Raw genomic sequence first — 19,012 nt, 5'->3', positions numbered from 1 at the left:
GTTAAAGAACAGCAAGAAGGCCGTGTGCTGCAATGGAGTGAACCAGGAGTGGGGAGATGAGGTCAGGGAAGACCACGAAGGGCCTTGGGGAGGAGTGTAGATAAAATCCCAAGGCTGAGATGGGTGACCTTGGAGGGCATTAGGCTGGATAGCAATATTAATAATGGGTCTATGGATTAAATGAGCTTGTCAGTCCTGTTCTGTGGAAGGAAATGGGGGCTCAGAGTGGCAAAGCCACTTGCCTGAACATGCACAGCATCAAACTGAGCTCCTTCAAACACTGTCTTGCTCCTAACACCTGCCTCCCAACCTAACCCTCATCCTTCCACTTCAGGGGCAGAGGCACAGCCCCTCCAACTTGGGGTGGTGTAGAACTTGCAGCAGGGACTGTGCCTCTACCTCAAGCTCCCTCTCTTGGTTCTATGCTCAGGATTGGGTCCCCACCTTCTTCCAGCCCCAGGAACTTGGTCCTAATAACCATTAACAGAGCGCTGAGCTTCACGTACTTCATCTCTTTTAACGTGAAATGGTGAAATGTAGGTTTGTCTTTATTCCCATTTTGTTGTTGAAGAGACCCAGGGAAGATCACAGCTCTTAAGCGGCATTTGAACCCAGGCTGGCTGTTGTTTAGGTGTGGGCGCTGCCCTGCATGGCCAGGTTTCAGGTTGTAAGGCAGCCTGGGACTTGCTCCCTGCAAGGGGCAAACAGCACCATCACCCCCGGCCCCTCCACCCGTCTTCAGGCCAAGGAGAAAGAGGGAGGAGAGTAAGCAGTGAGCATGATGCAAGGCTGCCACCTTGTGGTGGAGATCAGTAACTACAACGTCAGTTCCCAGGCCACAGCCTGGAGAAGGGAGTGGGGGGTGGTACCATACCAGGACAAATCACACCAACACACTTACATCTGTCCCTAATACTTTATTAGTCACCTCTAGGCCTGTTCTCAGCTATGTGGGCTCCAAGGAGGGGGTCACCATTCACCAGCTCTCAGCTGGTAGCTTGAGAAAGCCTTGGCCTAGCCCTCTGGGGTCATGTAGAGTCTGAAGGGGCCTTTCCTGGGTCAGTATGGGGCACCCAGGTAGGGGCACAGATGGGGGCCAAGAGCCCAAGCTTCCCACCCCTCTGCCAGCCTAGTTGTGTTTGGAGAAATATTCCTTGCTGTCGTCCACATTGGGCTTGATTGTGTCACTGCCTGGCATCCAGCCAGCGGGACAGACTGTAGAAAAACAGGGGTGCACATATGAGGCTAGAGTGCCATATCCAAGGTAGAGCAGTAGTGAGGGGACAAAAAGAGGCAAAGCAAGAGCATGAGTTGCAGGAGAAAAAGCCTGGAGCCAAGTGGTCTAGGCCTAAGACCATGCCACATGGTAAGAGAAGCCCTCCAAGCCCAGCTGCAGGATTTTCTGACATTTTATTTTATTTATTTATTTTTTTTGGCCACACCATATGGCATGCGGGATCTTAGTTCCCCGACTAGGGACTGAACCCGTGCCCCCTGCAGTAGAAGCGCAGAGTCCCAACCAATGGACCACCAGGGAAGTCCCTATTTTATTTTATTTATTTTTTTGGCCACGCCGTGTGGCTTGTGGGATCTTAGTTTCCCTGACCAGGGGAAACTCGAGCCGTCGGCAGTAAAAGTACAAGAGTCCTGACCACCGGACCGCCAGGGAGTTCCCTGGCTGACATTTTAATTTCTTTCTGGCTCCTTTAATCGCATCTTTCTCTCTTAGCCCCAGCCCCAATGGACTTTGAGGGCCTGTGGTCAGGCTGTGGCCTTCACATGAGAAGATACTCTGATCCAACTAACATTCAAGCCTGCCTTGGTACAGGCCTTCTCAAATACCTTCTATAGATTTCTGTTACCTCCCCAGCTCCCCACACTTATATTGGGGTATCTCTCCCACCAGACTAGAAACTTCCTGCAGACAAGGCCCTGAGTTAAATCTTCTTTGGGGCCCTCACATCCACCCCACACAAGCGACAGAGCGGGCAGTGAATGTATGTGTGCATGACAGAGGGGCTGCCCGTGTACCCATGTGTGAACACATGTGAATGTGGGTTTCGGCTCACCTTCCCCGTGCTCATCTGTGTACTGAAAGGCCTGGACCAGCCGCAGAGCCTCATCCACGGAGCGCCCCACAGGCAAATCATTGATGGTGATCTGGCGAAGGACACCCTTGCCATCGATGATAAAGAGGCCCCTGAGATATAAGAGTCCACAGTGAGGAGCCAGACTTCCCACGGTCAGGACCCAGGGAGGGAGCACCGTCTCCCTGCTAGCCACAGGGCTGGGGGCAGGGAGGGCATCACCCAAGAGCGATCCCCTCACTCTGAGGATGGGGGCTTCCTGAGGGTCCCACAGTACCTGTAGGCGATGCCCTCATCTTCCTTCAGCACGCCATAATCACGGGACAAGCTTCTGGTTACATCAGCCAGCAGGGGGATGTTCAGGGGGCCCAAGCCTCCCTCCTTCCGGGGAGTGTTGATCCTGTGGGTAGGAGAGACAGGGCTGGGACCTCAGGATGCCTGGCACAGCAGGGTCCTCACCCTTTGGGCCTGCATGTGATAAGGGCTGGAGAGGGGGTGCTGGAGGTGAGAGATAAGGGGCTTTAGAGCAACCCCCGGGGAGCACCACCCACCCCACCCTGAAGTGGGTGCTGGGGCTGCTTCTCACAGCTGGGAAGACTAAGCTAATACTCGAGCAAAGTGGCTTCACATGTGCTGGTGGTTTCCAGCACCCTGAGGCAGAGAACCTGCCTTAGCGTCCCCGTCCTCCTCTCTCTAGCTCTGTGTCACTGGGCCCAGCCCCTCACTCTCTTGAACTGGAGTTTCCACCTTGCTGAAATAGTTCACGGGAGGGAGGCTGTGTTGCCCTAAGTGAAAAAAAAGCATCTGCCAACTCTCTACGCCACGAAACTAGTTTCCAAAAGCTAATTACTGTCATCATCATTGAGGACTTGGAAATCACTATTTCCATTATTTTCTTGATGGGAAAGGGAGGCGCAGAGGTTGAGCACCGGCCATGAGAACACACAGCTCAGACCCTATAGAGGTGTAGGTTTAGCTGCACCCTTCCTCCTTACTGGTCCCCACTCATACCAAGCCAGGTGAGTGAACTGAGAGTCGACAGAGACGCCCAGCACATTGCAGTGCAGCTTGTGGAACTCCTCGGCACGCTCACTGAAAGCGATGATCTCCGTGGGGCACACAAAGGTAAAGTCCAGCGGGTAGAAAAAGAGGACCAAGTATTTTCCTGGGGAAGGGGGTGGAAATAGACAAGGAATTAGGGCTCAGACCCTCTAATGCCTGTGCCCCGCCCCCACCAGGGCCCCCTCCAGGCCGCCCTCACCTTTGTAGTCTGAAAGCTTCACCTCCTTGAAGGCGCCATCCACCACGGCGGTGGCCTGGAATTCCGGGGCGGGCTTTCCGATGTGCGCGTAGCCGGAGGTCATGACTGAAAGCCGAGACCCCCCCACACCGGTCAGTGCGCCCTGGACGACCCTTTGTCCTCGCTTCCCAAGGTCACGCTGCGTACCGGGCCCAGTTACTGAGTCAGAGCGGCGGAGGCAGCAGCACTGCCTCGCACCCTCTCCGGGACCAGGTTGGCACGGCCTTGAGACTTTGGGAGACCCGCCCCCCGGGACAGCTAGAGGGGCCGGGCAGCTGCCGGCCGGCCCCCAGTTAGCGTGTCGGCCTGAGCGCGGTCACGCAAGCCCACCGCCCCAGGAGGAGATGCCGCGAGCTGGGGGCGGGGAGCCTGGGGCTGCGGCCTGTACTCCAAGGCTCTGGCCTCGTTTTTCCCCGCAAGGACAAAGGCAGCCACTACGACGGGTGGAAAACAAAGGCGGCCAGCGCTGAGATCTGGATAGGGCCCGAGCTGCTCCAAGGGAGCTCCCCGCAGCCCGATGCACTCCAGGTGTCCATACCTGCGTGGGCAAGGGCGGGACGCACAGACTCACAGACGCACAGACTCGCTTTCGCAGGGCGAAGCGAGTTGTGGGCCTTGGGGCCTTTTATATTAGGCCCGAACCATGACGCAAAGGGCGGAGGGGTGGGCGGACGAGCGGAGCGGTCGGGTCCACTGCAAGCGCAGGGGAGGGAAAGAGGAGCCGGCCGCGACCACTTGCCCGCGGGCGGCAGGGGGAGACGCGCAGCCGCCGGCCCCGACCACTGCGTCGGCCCGCGGGGGTGATGCGCGGGGCTCCTCTTTGGAGCGCGCTGGGGTCGGTTGAGTCTGGCATGGCTCGGAGCGGTGTGGCCCTACTGCTGCTTCCGCTGATGCTCCTGCTGCTGGCAACCCCTGCCCAGGTCTCCCCCGACTACCAATACTTCGGCGAGCAGGGAGAAGGGGACACCTGGGAGCAGCTCCGGCTGCAGCATCAGGAGAAAGGTAACTGCAGGCTGCGGCTGTGATAGTGCAGAAAGGTGCTTCATTGCCCCACTTCACCATCTGGCTGCAAATAGACCCTCCTTCAGGGACTTCAAATCCCTGCCCAGCTATGCACTGGCGGCGCCCCTCGGGCTGATTACTTTTCTCTGAGGCTCAGTTTTCTCATCTGTAAATTGAGATAGAGACTGTCTTTAAGCAGCCTACACGGGGAGAGGGGACGTGAGCAGGCAATAAATACCGACGCAGACATATCCATAAACTCATGGATAAGTGCTGGGAAAGGTGGAGATAGAAAAGACAGGGTGCAGGTAAACTTCTTAAGTCAGAGAAGGCCCGGCTGAAGATAGGTAACCAATGCAGCCGGAATGACAAGCAAAAGCCCAAAATGCGAAGATTTAGGGGGGAGAGTGCACCACGGAGTTGGAACAGCAAGTGTCAAGGCCAAAAGGCCTGACAGAGGACTGGAAAGAGGCCAGTGTTGTCTGGTAGAGGCTTGGTGAGGGCATGAGGTGTCAGGACTTTGTGAGCCACAGATTTGGGCTAAGACCTGTCAACTAGGGCTATAGGGAAGAGTCAGTAAAAGAAGCGTTGTGAAGGGTGTCTGATAAACGTTGTAGCTGCTTTGAAAGTGATCATAATAATTGTTTTTGTATTATGTGCTAGCACATCGCCAGGGGCTTTAAGTACCTTCATTATGACAATTATGTCATTTAATTTACCACCTGGCAACCCTGCTGGTCAGGTGACACTGTGCCAGTTGGACAGGCTCAAGATCATGCCCCTGAAGAGAGGAGTCATCTTCAGATGGTGGACACCAAGGGTGTTGTATCACATTCCCAACTGGACAGGCAGGCACAGGTGGGAAGTGTCATTTTGCAGTCCCTCTGGGCCATTCACCAGTTGTGTGAGCTTGGAAGGGTGGCTTGTTCTAAGTTTGTTTCCCCACCTGGGACTAATGGTAAGATTAGAGATAATCTATGGCGGGGGACCTGGCACAGAAGCACAACTGAGCAAATACGAACTGTTGTGATTTGTTAGTGTCTTTCTCCTCCTCCCTCCCTCGGGATGCGGGGGGAAAGGTTCCCTCCTACCTGGCCCTCCATCCCTAGATTTGGAAGACTCTGCCCTTGGCCCGTGGGGAAAGTGGCGCTGTTTCTGCGACCTGGGCAAACAGGAGCGCAGCCGCGAGGCTGTGGGCACAGCGCCGGGCCCGGTGTTCATGGACCGCGAGAATCTGGTTCAGGTGCGGCCCTGCCGGCAACGAGATTGTTCATCCTGCGAGCCGAACGACTGCGACTGGAGGCCCTGAGCCCGGGTGAGCCTCGGTCGCGGAGGAGGCGGGGCCGGGGCTGGTGGGCAAATCCGGGGCCGCGGCTCCCCAGGGTGGGCGGGGAGAGAGGAAGGGCTGTGGGGGGCCGGTACGAGACGGGCCTCGAAGAGGGAACAATGGGGCACTAAATCTGGGGCTTGAGCGCAGCGTGGGAAGGGAGAGCTGAGTCAGGAGATGTGAGCCCTGCTGATATCCGAGGAGAAAGGAAGAAAGGTGGTGGGGGCGGGGAGGGGAAAACGGAGATGGAGGAACTGGGACCCCGATGAGGAACAGAAACCCACACAGTCTGAGGGCGTGAGCTCTGTTGAGAGCAGGGAATAGAAAGAGACATGTTGTTATAGTGGTGGACAAATCTGGGAGGCGTGCTCCTCGCTAAGACGTGGGAGAAAGAGGGAGAAGGGTGGGAGAGGGGGCGGGAGCATGAACCCTGAATTGGGGATGGAGGGGAAAGGAGCCTGCGTGGTGGGCGGAGACTCTGAGCCGGAGTCTGTAGAGGTCTGGGATCTCGGTTCAGGGGTAGGAGAGACTTAGCCCGGATGAGAGAGAGGGTAGAAAGCAGGCGAGAGGCGGTTGGGTGGCTCTCTCGGTGAGCTACGGAGAGAGGGAGTTGGGGGACTCCAAGTCCGAAGGTTTGAGCCCAGCGTGAGCCAGGATACCTAGTCCAGGGGGCTTAGACTGTGTGGAGTGGCAGGGACCTCGAGTACAAAGAGCCTGAAACCAGATGGGGGACAGGAACTCAGTGATGTGGACACGGTATTCTGGGAGTCTAGTGGTATCTGACCTTCTAGGCTCTGACTGGGTTGAATCCTTCAAGGCCCCCCTCAGTTTCCCCTTTATTTTCCTCTCCTCCCACTAGCCCCGGCGGGCGGAGCTCCAGTGACACCCGGGCGGAGCTTGGAAAGCGACCCCGCCCATCCAGTTCCCCAACTGCAGAGCTCGGCGGTCAGCCTCGGAAACTACAATTCCCAGGAAGCTGCACGGCAGCGACGTCGGCGTGTGCTGCGCAAATGTCAACGGCGGCGGGAACGTTTGGGGCGTGTCTTGCGCGGCGATTGGTCGAGAGCTAGCACTACCTCGGGGCCCGAGGAAAACGCGCGCAGAGACCTTTCCTTGCAGACTTTGTTTCTGCCGCTGGTAGCGGCGGCCGAGGCGGCATGGATCTCAGCGAGCTGGAGAGAGACAAAACGGGCCGCTGTCGCCTGAACTCGCCTGTACCTTCTGTGTGCCGCAAGGAGCCCTGCGTCCTGGGCGTCGATGAAGCGGGCCGGGGCCCGGTGCTGGGTGCGCCCCCAGGGCCGGGTGGGGGAGGGGCGTGATAAGGTGGATGCAAGTTGCACTGGAACAGGAGCTGGGATTGCACCGCACTCGGGGGTGGTAGTGGTGGAGGGGTGATAGTGGTGATGGCGATGGCATTGGTGATGACACCGAAAGAAAAAGCGGTGATGATGGCATAGAAGTGGCGGCTTTCACGGGCTCACTGTTTGGACCCCTCTTCCCCAGGCCCCATGGTCTACGCCATCTGCTATTGCCCCCTGTCCCGCCTGGCAGATCTGGAGGCCCTGAAAGTGGCAGGTGAGCCCTGGGGTAGATCTAGGGGGGCGGTTCCTGGGCATGTTCAGGGGCGGGTGCAAGCTGGAGGGGGAGAGCAGGAACTCGGGGAACCAGCCGCTCCCCTTCTCTCCCAACCCTCCACCCAGACTCAAAGACCTTGTCGGAGAGCGAGCGGCACAGGCTCTTTGCGAAAATGGAGGAGGACGGAGACTTTGTGGGCTGGGCACTGGACGTGCTGTCTCCAAACCTCATCTCTACCAGCATGCTTGGGCGGTGAGGGGTCCCGGGGGGTGGGTAGCCATCATGGGCTGGAAGGGATGGGTGGCTGGAACGATGTTGACTGGGCTCTGTCCACCACCACAGGGTCAAATACAACCTGAACTCCCTATCTCATGATACAGCTACTGGGCTGATGCAGTATGCGTTGGACCAGGGTGTGAAAGTGGCCCAGGTGAGCTAACTGTTGGTTGGATTGTTCCCATTTAATCACCTCAGGATAAAATAGGAGTATAGAAGTGCGATGGACGATTCTGCGTCCGACATATCTGGAGTACCTCAGGAATGTGCTTTACTGCTGTTGATGTCCTACTGTTTTTCCTACCTTAAATGTGTGCCCCACTGAGGACCATGGTGGGGCCCCCAGCCTCAACCCCATCTAATCTATTTCCATATCCTAAAGGCTTAGTGTCTAGAACGAATCCCAGATCTGTTTCCCCCGACCGCAGTCTGTATCCTAGCCCAGGGCACCCTCCCCTCCTGGATACCTGCCCCATCCTCCTCCAGCCCCCTCCCCTACAATGTGCTCCCCACACAGCAGACAGTCATTTACGTTTTTGAAATGTAAATCTCGACGTTTAATTTTCTGAACACAGTGGGAATTAAATCAGGAAAATTTACAGGCAAGTGGAGAATGAGATTAAATCACCAGAGAGAAATATAAGTTGGCATTGCATCGAGTGCTGCAAGGCAAAGAACAGACCGTTTTGAGAGAATCACAGGGGTAAATATACTTGAGATAGAGAATGTAACAAGGGAGGCCTTGCTGAGAAGGTGGCTGAGGTCCAGGGCTGGAATGTGGAGCTGACGATGCAGTACTGAAGCAAACAGACAAGGAGCCTGCCCTCGGGTTCATGACCAAATAAGAGGAGATGGATGGGCAGCTGGTAAGCAAATAGGAAAGGTGATTTTTGAGAATAATAAATGCTCTGGAGATTACTTTTCTTGTTACTTTTCTGACCTCATTTCTGTTCTAGATATGTGGTCCCCGTACTGCTGTCCAGCGTACTTGACATGGTCCCACCTCAGGGCCTTTGCACTAGAACACTCTTTCCCAGATCTCCCTATGGCTCATTCCCTCATTTCCTTCAAGCCTTTATTCAGATGTCACCATCTCAGAGTGACCTTCCCTGAACACCCCCAAATTGTTTAAAATTATAATCTCTTCTGGATCTCCCTTATTCTTTATTATTTATCCTGTTTCTTGTCTGTGGCCCTCACCAGGGTGTCTACCCTGGCGTGTTTACTGCTATGTCCCCGACACGTAGAGCAGCCCATGGCATGCAGTAGGTAGGTGCTTAATAAATGTAGAATGGATATAGTGTGATCAGGAAAAGCCTCTTTAGAGGGTGATATTTGAGCTGAGACCCCTGAGAGGAAGACGCAGCCTGGGCATGAGCTGAGAGACATGTATTCCAGGCAGCGGGAACATCAAGTGCAAAGGCTGTGAAGTTGGATCATCTACACAGTTGTTTTTCTGGATGTTTGTTGAATGAATACATTTCTGTCACCACGGCAGGTGTTTGTGGACACTGTGGGGCCCCCAGAGACATACCAGGAGCGGCTGCAGCAGCGCTTTCCTGGTGTTGAGGTGACAGTCAAGGCCAAGGCAGATGCCCTCTATCCTGTGGTCAGTGCCGCCAGTATCTGTGCCAAGGTTAGGCCCCTGTTGGCCATGGCCAGCTCCCAGCATCCCCCTGGGCAGGAGGCAAGCATGGCTGCTTCATGGGTAGGGAAGATCCCAAGTGCCTATCTTGCCCACAGGTGGCCCGAGACCAGGCTGTGAAGAACTGGAAGTTTGTGGAAAAACTGCAGGACCTGGACACTGATTATGGCTCAGGCTACCCCAATGGTGAGCAGATGGCAGTGACAATAAACTAAAAAGGCAGGCTTGGCATGCTTCTGAGGTTTTCTAAGTTGTTCTGACCACCCCACTCTGCAGCAGAAGAGGCTGAGGCCCAGACAGGGGGGCCACTAGCTTATGGCCAAAATGTGGCAAAGTTGGAATCCAGCTGGCAGACTCCCTCTTCCCTTCTCCCTCCCTCCCTCTCTGCTCTCTCTCTGGAGCCCCAGTGAAGGACTGAGACTCACGATGGGCATCTGTCCATTTGTTAAGGGGCAAAGGGCAGAGTGAGGGGTACTGGCTCCTGTCGAGTGCTGTCCAGTGGCCCCAGCTTGAATCCATTGTTTTCTCTTCATTAGGAGGCTCAGTCTCCCTGTTTGTAAAGTGGAAATGATCATGCCCCTCCCCTCCAACTCTCCCAAAGACACACAAGGGCAGAGGCGAAGATTCAGTGGCTGGGTTCAAGGAACCCTTTGGCAGTTGGGTGGGGCAACACAGCAAGTCTGTGATTGGAACTTAGGTGAGGCCAAAGGGAGGAAACCAGGTCCAGGCCAAAGACACTTTGGGCAGTGTTCAGTGCTTACTGAACACCTGGTATGTGACCTGCAGGGCCAAGCCCTGGGGATTTAGCCATGAACAAGACAAACAAGGACCTCCTTGTGCCCACTGAGTTCGTGGTTACATGGGAGAGATGGGCATTAACTCAATGGTCCACAAATGCTGGTTTAATGCCTCATGTCCTTGGGGAGGTAAGGGAGATGTCTCAAGGGCAGGCTCCTTAAACTGCACCATAAGCAACTGTTGGCCAGGCAAAGAGTCAGGGGGAACTGCTTGTGCAAAGGTCCTGAGGCAGGAAGATGTCTCAGACAGTGGGCGGTGCTTCAGGTACTCCAGAGGAGGCCTGAGATGAGGTGGTAGGGCCTCAGATCCCAAGCTGAGAAGCTGGGACATTATGGCAGGGCTCAGGGCTATCACATTATCCACCCTACCCTTCCCCCAGATCCCAAGACAAAGGCGTGGTTGAGGGAGCACGTAGACCCTGTGTTCGGCTTCCCCCAGTTTGTCCGGTTCAGTTGGCGCACAGCCCAGAGCATCCTGGAGAAGGAGGCAGAAGACGTTACATGGTAGGTGTCCTGGAAGTGCTATGAGGATGGAGGGTGAGAAGCCAGGGCTCACCGCTGCCTGAGAGAGCCGATCCCCCAGAAGTCAGTGTCGCCACCTCTCTCCCACAGGGAGGACTCGCAGACAGGGGATCAGGAGGGACTCGGGAGGATCAAGTCATACTTCAGCGAGGGCCCCCGCACCCGCCTCCCCCATCGGTACTTCCAGGAGCGGGGCCTGGAGTCAGCCACCATTCTCTAGCAGCCAGCCTGTACTCCCTTTACCTGCTCCCACACCCACCCCACCCCCAGTTTGTGATTAAAATTCTTCAAGGAAAACTAAGTGTGGAGGTTCTGCTTTGGGGTGGCGGTAGGGTGGAGGTGTGCTCTCTCTGCATCTGGACCAAGTTGTTGACTTCTAGAACTTAAACAGGATGGACATTGATTTGATTTGATTTTTTAAAAATATTTATTTATTTATTTGGCTGCGCCGGGATCTTAGTTGCGGCATGCGGGATCTAATTCCCTGACCAGGGATTGAACCTGGGTTCCCTGCATTGGGAGTGCGGAGTCTTAACCACTGGACCACCAGGGAAGCCCCTGATTTGATTTTTTAAATGCATGGTATATTTGATGCAGAATTAAGGAGTATGCTGAGAAGCTTCCCTCCCATCCTACCCGCAGCACCCTGGTGGGCTTACTGGGGTGTCTCAGTCCTTTGTGGGCTGCTGTAACGAAATACCACAGGGTGGGCAGCTTGTAAACAATATATATTTATTTTTCACAGTTCTGGAGGCTGGAAGTCCAAGATCAGGGTACCAGCAGAGTCAGCTTTGGGGGAGGGCCCTCTTCCAGGTCACAGACTGCCATCTCGCCGTGTCCTCACATGGTGGAAGGGGTGAGGGATCTCTGTGGGGTCCCTTTTATAAGGGCACTAATGCCACTCATGAGGGAGCTCCACCCGCATGACCTAATCACCTCCCAAAGGTCCCACCTCCTAACACCATCTTCTTTGGGGGGTTAGGATTTCAACATATGAATTTTGGGGGGACACAAACATTCAGACCATAGCAGGTGCCTTCTAGGTCCTCTGGAGATATCCTGGCATGTTACAAACATACATACAGATACATTTTTTTTTTTTTTTTTGCGGTATGCGGGCCTCTCACTGTTGTGGCCTCTCCCGTTGTGGAGCACAGGCTCCGGACGCACAGGCTTAGCGGCCATGGCTCACGGACCTAGCCGCTCCGCAGCATGTGGGATCTTCCCAGACCGGGGCACGAACCCGTGTCCCCTACATCGGCAGGCGGACTCTCAACCACTGCGCCACCGGGGAAGCCCATACAGATACATCTTAACTGAAGTTTTTTTTTTTTTTACACAAATGGAAACAAAGTATTCCTTAGGTAGTGTGCATAGCTCTTTTTACCACATATATCTTGGAGATAATTCCAAATAGGTGTCTAAAAACCTTCCTTGTTCCCATTACAGCTGCAGATTCCTCTGTGGTGTGACTGTCCTATAGTTTATTTAACACCTTTTTTTTTTTTTTTTTTTTTTTTTTTTTTTTTTTTTTTTTTTTTTTGCATTACGTGGGCTTCTCACTGCTGTGGCCTCTCCCGTTGCGGAGCACAGGCTCTGGACATGCAGGCCCAGCAGCCATGGCTCACGGGCCCAGCCGCTCCGCGGCATGTGGGATCTTCCCAGACCGGGGCACGAACCCGTGTCCCCTGCATCGGCAGGCGGACTCTCAACCACTGCGCCACCAGGGAAGCCCCTTAACACCTTTTTTAAAAAATTTATTTTTGGCTACGTTGAGTCTTCGTTGCTGTGCGAGGGCTTTCTCTAGTTGCAGCGAGTGGGGGCTACTCTTCGTTGCGGTGCGCAATCTTCTCATTGTGGTGGCTTCTCTTGAGCACGGACTCTAGGCATGCGGGCTTCAGTAGTTGTGGCTCGCAGGCTCTAGAGCGCAGGCTCAGTAGTTGTGTTGCCCGGCCTTGTTGCTCCTCAGCATGTGGGATCTTCCCAGACCAGGGCTCGAATCCATGTCCCCTGCATTGGCAGGTGGATTCTCAACCACTGTGCCACCAGGGAAGCCCTTAACACCTTTTAATAGACCTTGATTTGCCCCCCATCTTGCTGTTAAACTTGTACAGCAGGGAATGACAGGTTTGCCACCATTTCTCACACTGTTTTGTCTGTAGAAAAATTCCCAGGGGTAGGTTTCCTGGGTTAGAGGGTCTGTGTGGTTTGTAATTTGGAGAGGTATTTCCAAATTCCCCTCTGTGGAGGCTGGTACTCAATGGCACTCCCATGAGCAATAGGTGAGCACTTGTGTCTCTCACAGCTTTGCCTGCACCAGAACAGGTTTATCTTACTCCATGAGAAGTTTGGAAGTCAGGTGGCTCAGCAACATCAAAGACACTTTTTTTTTTTTTGCAGTACGCGGGTCTCTCACTGTTGTGGCCTCTCCCGCTGCGGAGCACAGGCTCCGGACGTGCAGGCTCAGCGGCCATGGCTCACGGGCCCAGCCGCTCCGCGGCATGTGGGATCTTCCCGGACCGGGGCACGAACCCGCGTCCCCTGCATCGGCAGGCGGACTCTCAACCACTGCGCCACCAGGGAAGCCCCAAAGACACTTTTTTTAATCCATCTTCTGTTTTGCCAATTTTGGTGGGTTTTTTTTACCTCTTATCGTGCCAGTATGGCTGCAACAGCTCCAGACATCACATCCCAACCTCCAAAGGCCTCATCTCCAAGCAGCCACCCTGTCCCTTCCTAGCTGAAAGTAGGACATGTCTATGCCTGAAGTAATCTGTGGCAAGGGGAATGGGATATCTGGGGTAAAGACTCAAAAATTGGTACCTGGGGGTAAGGAGAGACTCCATATCCTCCCATCCTCCCCACTCTTGACCCTACCCCCACAACCTTGACTTGAACAGTAAACAGTAGGATTTTATTTCCCTTTTTTGTTTTTTTCTTTTTTGGCTTACGGGATCTCAGTTCCCTGAATCTGGGCCACAACAGTGAAAGCACTGAATCCTAACCACTAGACCACCAGGGAACTCCTGAACAGTGAGATTGATTTTTTAAATTAATTAATTAATTGTTTTGGCCACACCATGCGGCATGTGGGATCTTAGTTCCCCAACCAGGGATCAAAACCCGTGCCCCCTGTAGTGGAAGCACAGAGTCCTAACCACTGGACCACCAGGGAAGTCACCAGAATAGTGAGATTTTAATGGAAAGGAAGAGAGAATGGCTCTTCACTTTGTAATAAATGCTCTGATAACAGAAACCCAGGGCATTGTGGGAGTATTTATGGAGTGTGTATTATTAGTCAGCCAAGGGTGCCATAAGAAATATCATAGACTGGGGCACTTAACCAACATAAATTAATTTTCTCACAGTTCTGGAGGCTGAAAGTCCAAGATAAAGGTATCAGCAGAGTTGGTTTCTTCTGAGGCCTCTCTCCTTGGCTTGTAGATGGCCATCTTTTTCCCATGTCATCACATCCCTCTGTGTGTGTCTGTGTCCTAATCTCTACTTATAAGGACTCCATTCATTGGATTAGGACCCACTCATGGGACCTCATTTTACCTTAATTGCCTCTTTAAAGATTTATCTTTAAATATAGTTACATTCTGAGGTACTGGGGGTTAGAACTTCAACATATGAATTTGGGGGGTGGGCAATGGGTGCAATTCAGTTCATGAGACAGCACCTCTGCACTCTATGCGTGTCCTGTGCTGGACATGGGGAAGCCCATGCTGACCAGCCAGAAAGGGTCCCAAACCTCCCATTGAGGATAGAGGGACCCTGGAGTGCATATGGGGAGGCCAGCTCCAGCCTGGGGCTCATAGAGACTGAGGACCTGACTGGTCGAGATCTGAAGGGTGAGAGGGGTGGAACAGATAACAGGAGGGTAAAGGGGTTCTAAGCGGTGGGAACAGCAAGTGCAGAGACCCTGAGATGAGAGTACCTGGCTACAAGAAGGCCCTAGAGCAGAGGTGATGAGGGCAGACCTCGGGGAGGAGCCAGGACCACCCCATTTTCCCACCTAAAGCCATCTTCTATTCATACCTCTGCCTGTGGTTGTCACTATAGTTGCAACACATTACAGAACCTGATTCCATTTGTAATTCTGCCGTTTTCTATGCCATATATGCAGAGTATCTCAGACTTGCCTCTTTCCCTCTCAGAATTATTAAAATTACAGTTCATCTTGAAATTATAGGCCCTCTGACTGCTGATGGAATATGCCTTGGTAAGATAAGGAGAGGGACTTCCCTGGTGGTCCAGTGATTAAGAATCAGTCTTTCAGGGACTTCCCTGGTGGCACAATGGTTAAGAATCCGCCTGCCAATGCAGGGGACACGATTCGATCCCTGGTCCGGAAAGATCCCCCATGCCGCGGAGCAGCTAAGCCCGTGCGCCGCAACTGCTGAGCCAGCGCTCTGGAACCCGTGAGCCACAGCTACTGAAGCCCTCATGCTTAGAGCCCATGCTCCACAACAAGAGAAGCCACCGCACTGAGAAGCCTGCACACCACAACAGAGTAGCCCGCATTTGCCACAACTAGAGAAAGCCTGTGCGCAGCCATGAAGACCAAATGCAGCCAAAAATAAATAAATAAATAAATAAATAAATTTAAAAAAAGAATCAGTCTTGCAATGCCAGGGACGCTGGTTCAATCCCTGGTTGGGGAACTAAGATCCAACATGCCAGGGGCAACTCAGTCCACATGCAGCAACTACTGAGCCTGTGCACTGCAACGAAAAGCCCGTGCACCGCAATGGAGAGCCCATGCGCCGCAACAAGAGATCCCGTGTGCCGCAACGGAAGATCCAGTGTGCTGCAACTAAGACCCAATGCAGCCAAAAATAAATAAATAAATATTAAAAAAAAAAAAAGATAAGGAGAAACTGCTCGCCTCTTTCTTCCCATCTGGTGACAAGCAGAAACGAGTGGGTACCCTAAAGCTGTAACTCGCAAATATTTCTTCTAACAAAAGTCTAGGGATCCTTGGCTATTCAAAGTGGGGTTCCCAGACCAGCAGCATCAAGCTCACCAGGGAGTACAAAATGTGGAGTCCGGGGCTTCCCTGGTGGCGCAGTGGTTGAGAGTCCGCCTGCCAATGCAGGGGACACGGGTTCGTGCCCTGGTCCGGGAAGATCCCACATGCCGCGGAGCGGCTGGGCCCGTGAGCCATGGCTGCTGAGCCTGCACGTCCGGAGCCTGTGCTCCGCAACGGGAGAGGCCACAACAGTAAGAGGCCCGTGTAACGCAAAAAAAAAAAAAAAAATGTAGAGTCCAGCTATTTGGAACTGAGACAACCTTCCTAAGACCGTGATAGAGAACCAAGAGAATCACAAGATGGAATTGGGTGGAAAATAAAGAATGAATATGTGAGTCAAAAAAAAAAAAAAAAGAAAGAAAGAAATGTGAAGTCCAGGGTCCCACACCAAACCTGCCAAAGATCCCCAGGGTTTTATTTCAAATGAGGTTGAAAACAACCCCTGCTTCTTGAAAGTTTCAAATGATCACTCCCACTCTCCTCAGGACAGCCTTGTGGGTTATTCTTCTGACTCCCTCTCATTCATCCCCTTCTGCCCGTCTTTCAGTTCTCATCCCAAGGTCCTTACTGGTGCCCCTCACTTCCAGTCTCACCCTCCCCCAGACCTGCTTGTAAGTGGCAAGCAAGAGTGTCAGTCTGATGAACCTTCCCCTGCTTAAACCTTCCATGGCTCTCATACCCCTTATCAACAGGTCCAAGTGCTTTGCCAGGCATTCAAGTCCTTCTGTGACCTGACCCCAGCTCCCATGCTCTGTTCCAGGCTTTCTGAGCAGCTGGCAGTTCCCCAGAACCTGAAATCTTCAGGCCTGCTTGAAATGCCCTTCCCTGTGTTCTGGTCGTCTGCCTGGAGCTCCTTCAAAGGTTTACCTCACTCCTCTTCCTTGAATACCTGCTTATCCTCCTTGTCACAATAACAGTACATATAAAACATCATCAACAACAACAGTGATCATGGATGATGTCTGCATTTATTGAGTGTTAATTACGTGCCAGGCACTTTCTAAGCCTTGTATTTGACATCCTTCCCATTAGGAGGTGGAGTCTAGGGCACCTCCCTTTTGTCTTTAGTGACTTACATTAGTGAATAGAAAGCAGAGGTGACACTGTGTGACCTTTTTTTTTTTTTTTTTTTGGCCTCACCGCCTGGCTTGCAGGATCTTAGTTTCCTGAGCAGGGGTTGAACCTGGGCCCCAGCAGTGAAAGTGCTGAGTCCTAACCACTGGACAGCCAGGGAATTCCAGCACAGTTTGACTTCTAAGGCTAGGTCGTCAAAGGTGAGACAACTTCCACCTGGCTCTCTTTCTTGGGACATGTACCTTTAGAACCCAAACGCCATGTTATGAGGAAGCCCGAGCCACTGGGATAGGCCACGTGTAGTTATTCTGGCTGACAGCCCTAGCTGATGTTCAAGGCAAGAGCCAGTACCAACCACCAGATACGTGAGTGTGACTCTGCCCCAGCCACTCTCTGCAACTGCATGAGAGACCTTGAACAATAGCCATCCAGCTGAGCCCAGGGAAACTCCAGAACCATGAAAGATAATGATTGTTGTTTTACACCACTAAGTGTGGAGTTGTTTGTTACACAGTGATGCATAACCATAACAACTTGCATTAACTCATTCGATTCTCCCAATAACCGTATGAGAGGAACAATTATTATCCCCATTTTACACATGAAGAAACTGAGGCTCATAAGTGCTGGGCAACATGCCCAAATTTACAGAGTGAGTAAATGATAGAACTGGGATGTGAACCCAGGTAGATACACTACAGAGTCAAGGTCATAACCACCAGTCTCTGTGGTCAGTGTATCATGATTCCCTGACCAGCACTCCTTCCCCTTCTCTTGGTTTCATCACCTGACTTTCTTTTGGGGGGAACACCCCTCCTCCATCATCAGTCCATGTGGTTCAGATGGAGCTCACCCCACCATGGACCTTTAGGTACAAGCATAACCCAGATCAGGCCAGTGAGAGTACAGCATGCCCCTTGACACAATTATTGGCTTGGTAATGGGTTTATGAGGGGGCTGGATCAATGAGAGCCGGACCCGGGAATTTTGCTGGTTTTACAGAGAAATAGGCCCATTTTAATCAATAAAATCATGGAGTTGCTGGTCCATCTTTGCTACTGTGAGGACATCCTGTCCCAGAGTAGAGCCAAGAAAAAATATATATATATACAGATAGACTCGTAACATCATTTAAAAACCTAGAGACAGCCATTCCTGAAGCTTATCACTGTCTTGGCTAAAGGCACTTTGAACTGAGTTTGTCTCTGGCATCTGAAAGATGCCTGTCTACTACTCTCCCAGTGGGACATTTTGCTTCTTATGCTATTTCACCTTCACTGAGGGCAGGGAATGGGCCTGATCTATCTATCTTAGCACAGTGCCTGGACACACGAGGCATCCACCAATCTCGCTCTATTGAACAGAACTAAAAGGGATATTGCCCTGTTTCAAGGTGAGGAAACTGGTTCTCCTAGAGCCTGTGGATAAGGAGGAGGATTAAGGGTAGTGCTTACATGGGACTTTCCTGGAGGTCCAGTGGTTACAGTGTAAGTGTTTACAACCCAAATCCTGAATCTGAGTCAGTCCTTTGCTTTAGGTCCAGGAATGGCATTTGGGAGAAGCGGAGGAAGGAAAGAAGAAGACACCCTTGGGACTTACCTGGTGGCACAGTGGTTAAGAATCCGCCTGAGGGCTTCCCTGGTGGTGCAGTCGTTGAGAGTCCGCCTGCCGATGCAGGGGACACGGGTTCGTGCCCCGGTCCGGGAAGATCCCACATGCCGCGGAGCAGCTGGGCCCGTGAGCCATGGCCACTGAGCCTGCGCGTCCAGAGCCTGTGCTCCGCAATGGGGGAGGCCACAGCAGCGAGAGGCCCACGTACTGCAAAAAAAAAGAATCCGCCTGCCAACACAGAGGACACAGGTTCGATCCCTGGTCCGGGAAGATTCCCACATGCTGCGGAGCAACTAAGCCCATGCAACACAGCTACTGAGCACGCGCACCTAGAGCCGGTGCTCCACAAGAGAAGCCACTGCAATAAGAAGCCTGCGCACCCCAACGAAGTGTAGCCCCCGCTCACTGCAACTAGAGAGAAAGCCTGTGCACAGCAACGAAGACCCAACGCAGCCAAAAATAAATAAATTTTAAAAAATGGGGAGGGGTCCAGAAGAGGAACTGACAAGGAGAGGAGGTGTGCTCTCCCACTGTGCCACCAGTCCTACCAAGAAGCTTCCGGACTTGTACAGACCTCCAGAAACCCTTTATGGCCTTCGCCTCTGATTAAACAGGCCCAGTGGTGTCTTTTTTTTTTAAATTAATTTTTGGCTGCATTGGGTCTTCGTTGCTGCGTGTGAGCTTTCTCTCTAGTTGTGGTGAGCAGGGGCTACTCTTCGTTGCGGTGCACAGGCTTCTCATTGCGGTGGCTTCTCTTGTTG

The 19,012-nt window shown here is 53.0% G+C and overlaps 3 protein-coding genes across 4 annotated transcripts; 2 read left to right on the top strand and 1 right to left on the bottom strand.

Annotated features, from left to right (window-relative positions):
- Nucleotides 1–902: 902 nt before the first annotated feature.
- PRDX2 (peroxiredoxin 2) lies at nucleotides 903–3,969 on the bottom strand. Its single transcript, XM_079703099.1, has 6 exons — nucleotides 3,926–3,969; nucleotides 3,349–3,453; nucleotides 3,099–3,252; nucleotides 2,365–2,487; nucleotides 2,070–2,200; nucleotides 903–1,215 (listed from the first exon to the last, which is right to left on the bottom strand). The coding sequence occupies exons 2-6, from the start codon at nucleotides 3,449–3,451 to the stop codon at nucleotides 1,130–1,132; spliced, it is 597 nt and encodes a 198-aa protein (XP_079559225.1). The 5' UTR covers nucleotides 3,452–3,453; nucleotides 3,926–3,969; the 3' UTR covers nucleotides 903–1,129.
- Nucleotides 3,970–4,238: 269 nt separating this feature from the next.
- On the top strand, nucleotides 4,239–5,698 carry THSD8 (thrombospondin type 1 domain containing 8; the record flags this gene model as incomplete). Its single annotated transcript, XM_079703100.1, has 2 exons — nucleotides 4,239–4,389; nucleotides 5,499–5,698. 2 exons carry the CDS (start codon nucleotides 4,239–4,241, stop codon nucleotides 5,696–5,698), a joined length of 351 nt encoding a protein of 116 aa, XP_079559226.1.
- Nucleotides 5,699–6,837: 1,139 nt separating this feature from the next.
- RNASEH2A (ribonuclease H2 subunit A) lies at nucleotides 6,838–10,828 on the top strand. 2 transcript variants are annotated; one of them, XM_079703124.1, is made up of 8 exons: nucleotides 6,838–7,000; nucleotides 7,220–7,291; nucleotides 7,417–7,543; nucleotides 7,634–7,721; nucleotides 9,066–9,176; nucleotides 9,311–9,398; nucleotides 10,390–10,513; nucleotides 10,622–10,828. In XM_079703124.1, exons 1-8 carry the CDS (start codon nucleotides 6,874–6,876, stop codon nucleotides 10,749–10,751), a joined length of 867 nt encoding a protein of 288 aa, XP_079559250.1. In that variant the 5' UTR covers nucleotides 6,838–6,873; the 3' UTR covers nucleotides 10,752–10,828. The 2 variants fall into 2 exon arrangements, with proteins under 2 accessions (XP_079559250.1, XP_079559249.1); XM_079703123.1 differs by having other exon boundaries at nucleotides 9,066–9,203.
- Nucleotides 10,829–19,012: the final 8,184 nt, after the last annotated feature.

Source organism: Hyperoodon ampullatus (genome assembly GCF_949752795.1).
Source record: "Hyperoodon ampullatus genome assembly, chromosome: 4".
Classification (NCBI taxonomy): domain Eukaryota; kingdom Metazoa; phylum Chordata; class Mammalia; order Artiodactyla; family Ziphiidae; genus Hyperoodon; species Hyperoodon ampullatus.
The sequence above is the reverse complement of the archived record's forward strand: the minus strand, read 5'-3'. Positions and strand labels throughout refer to the sequence as shown.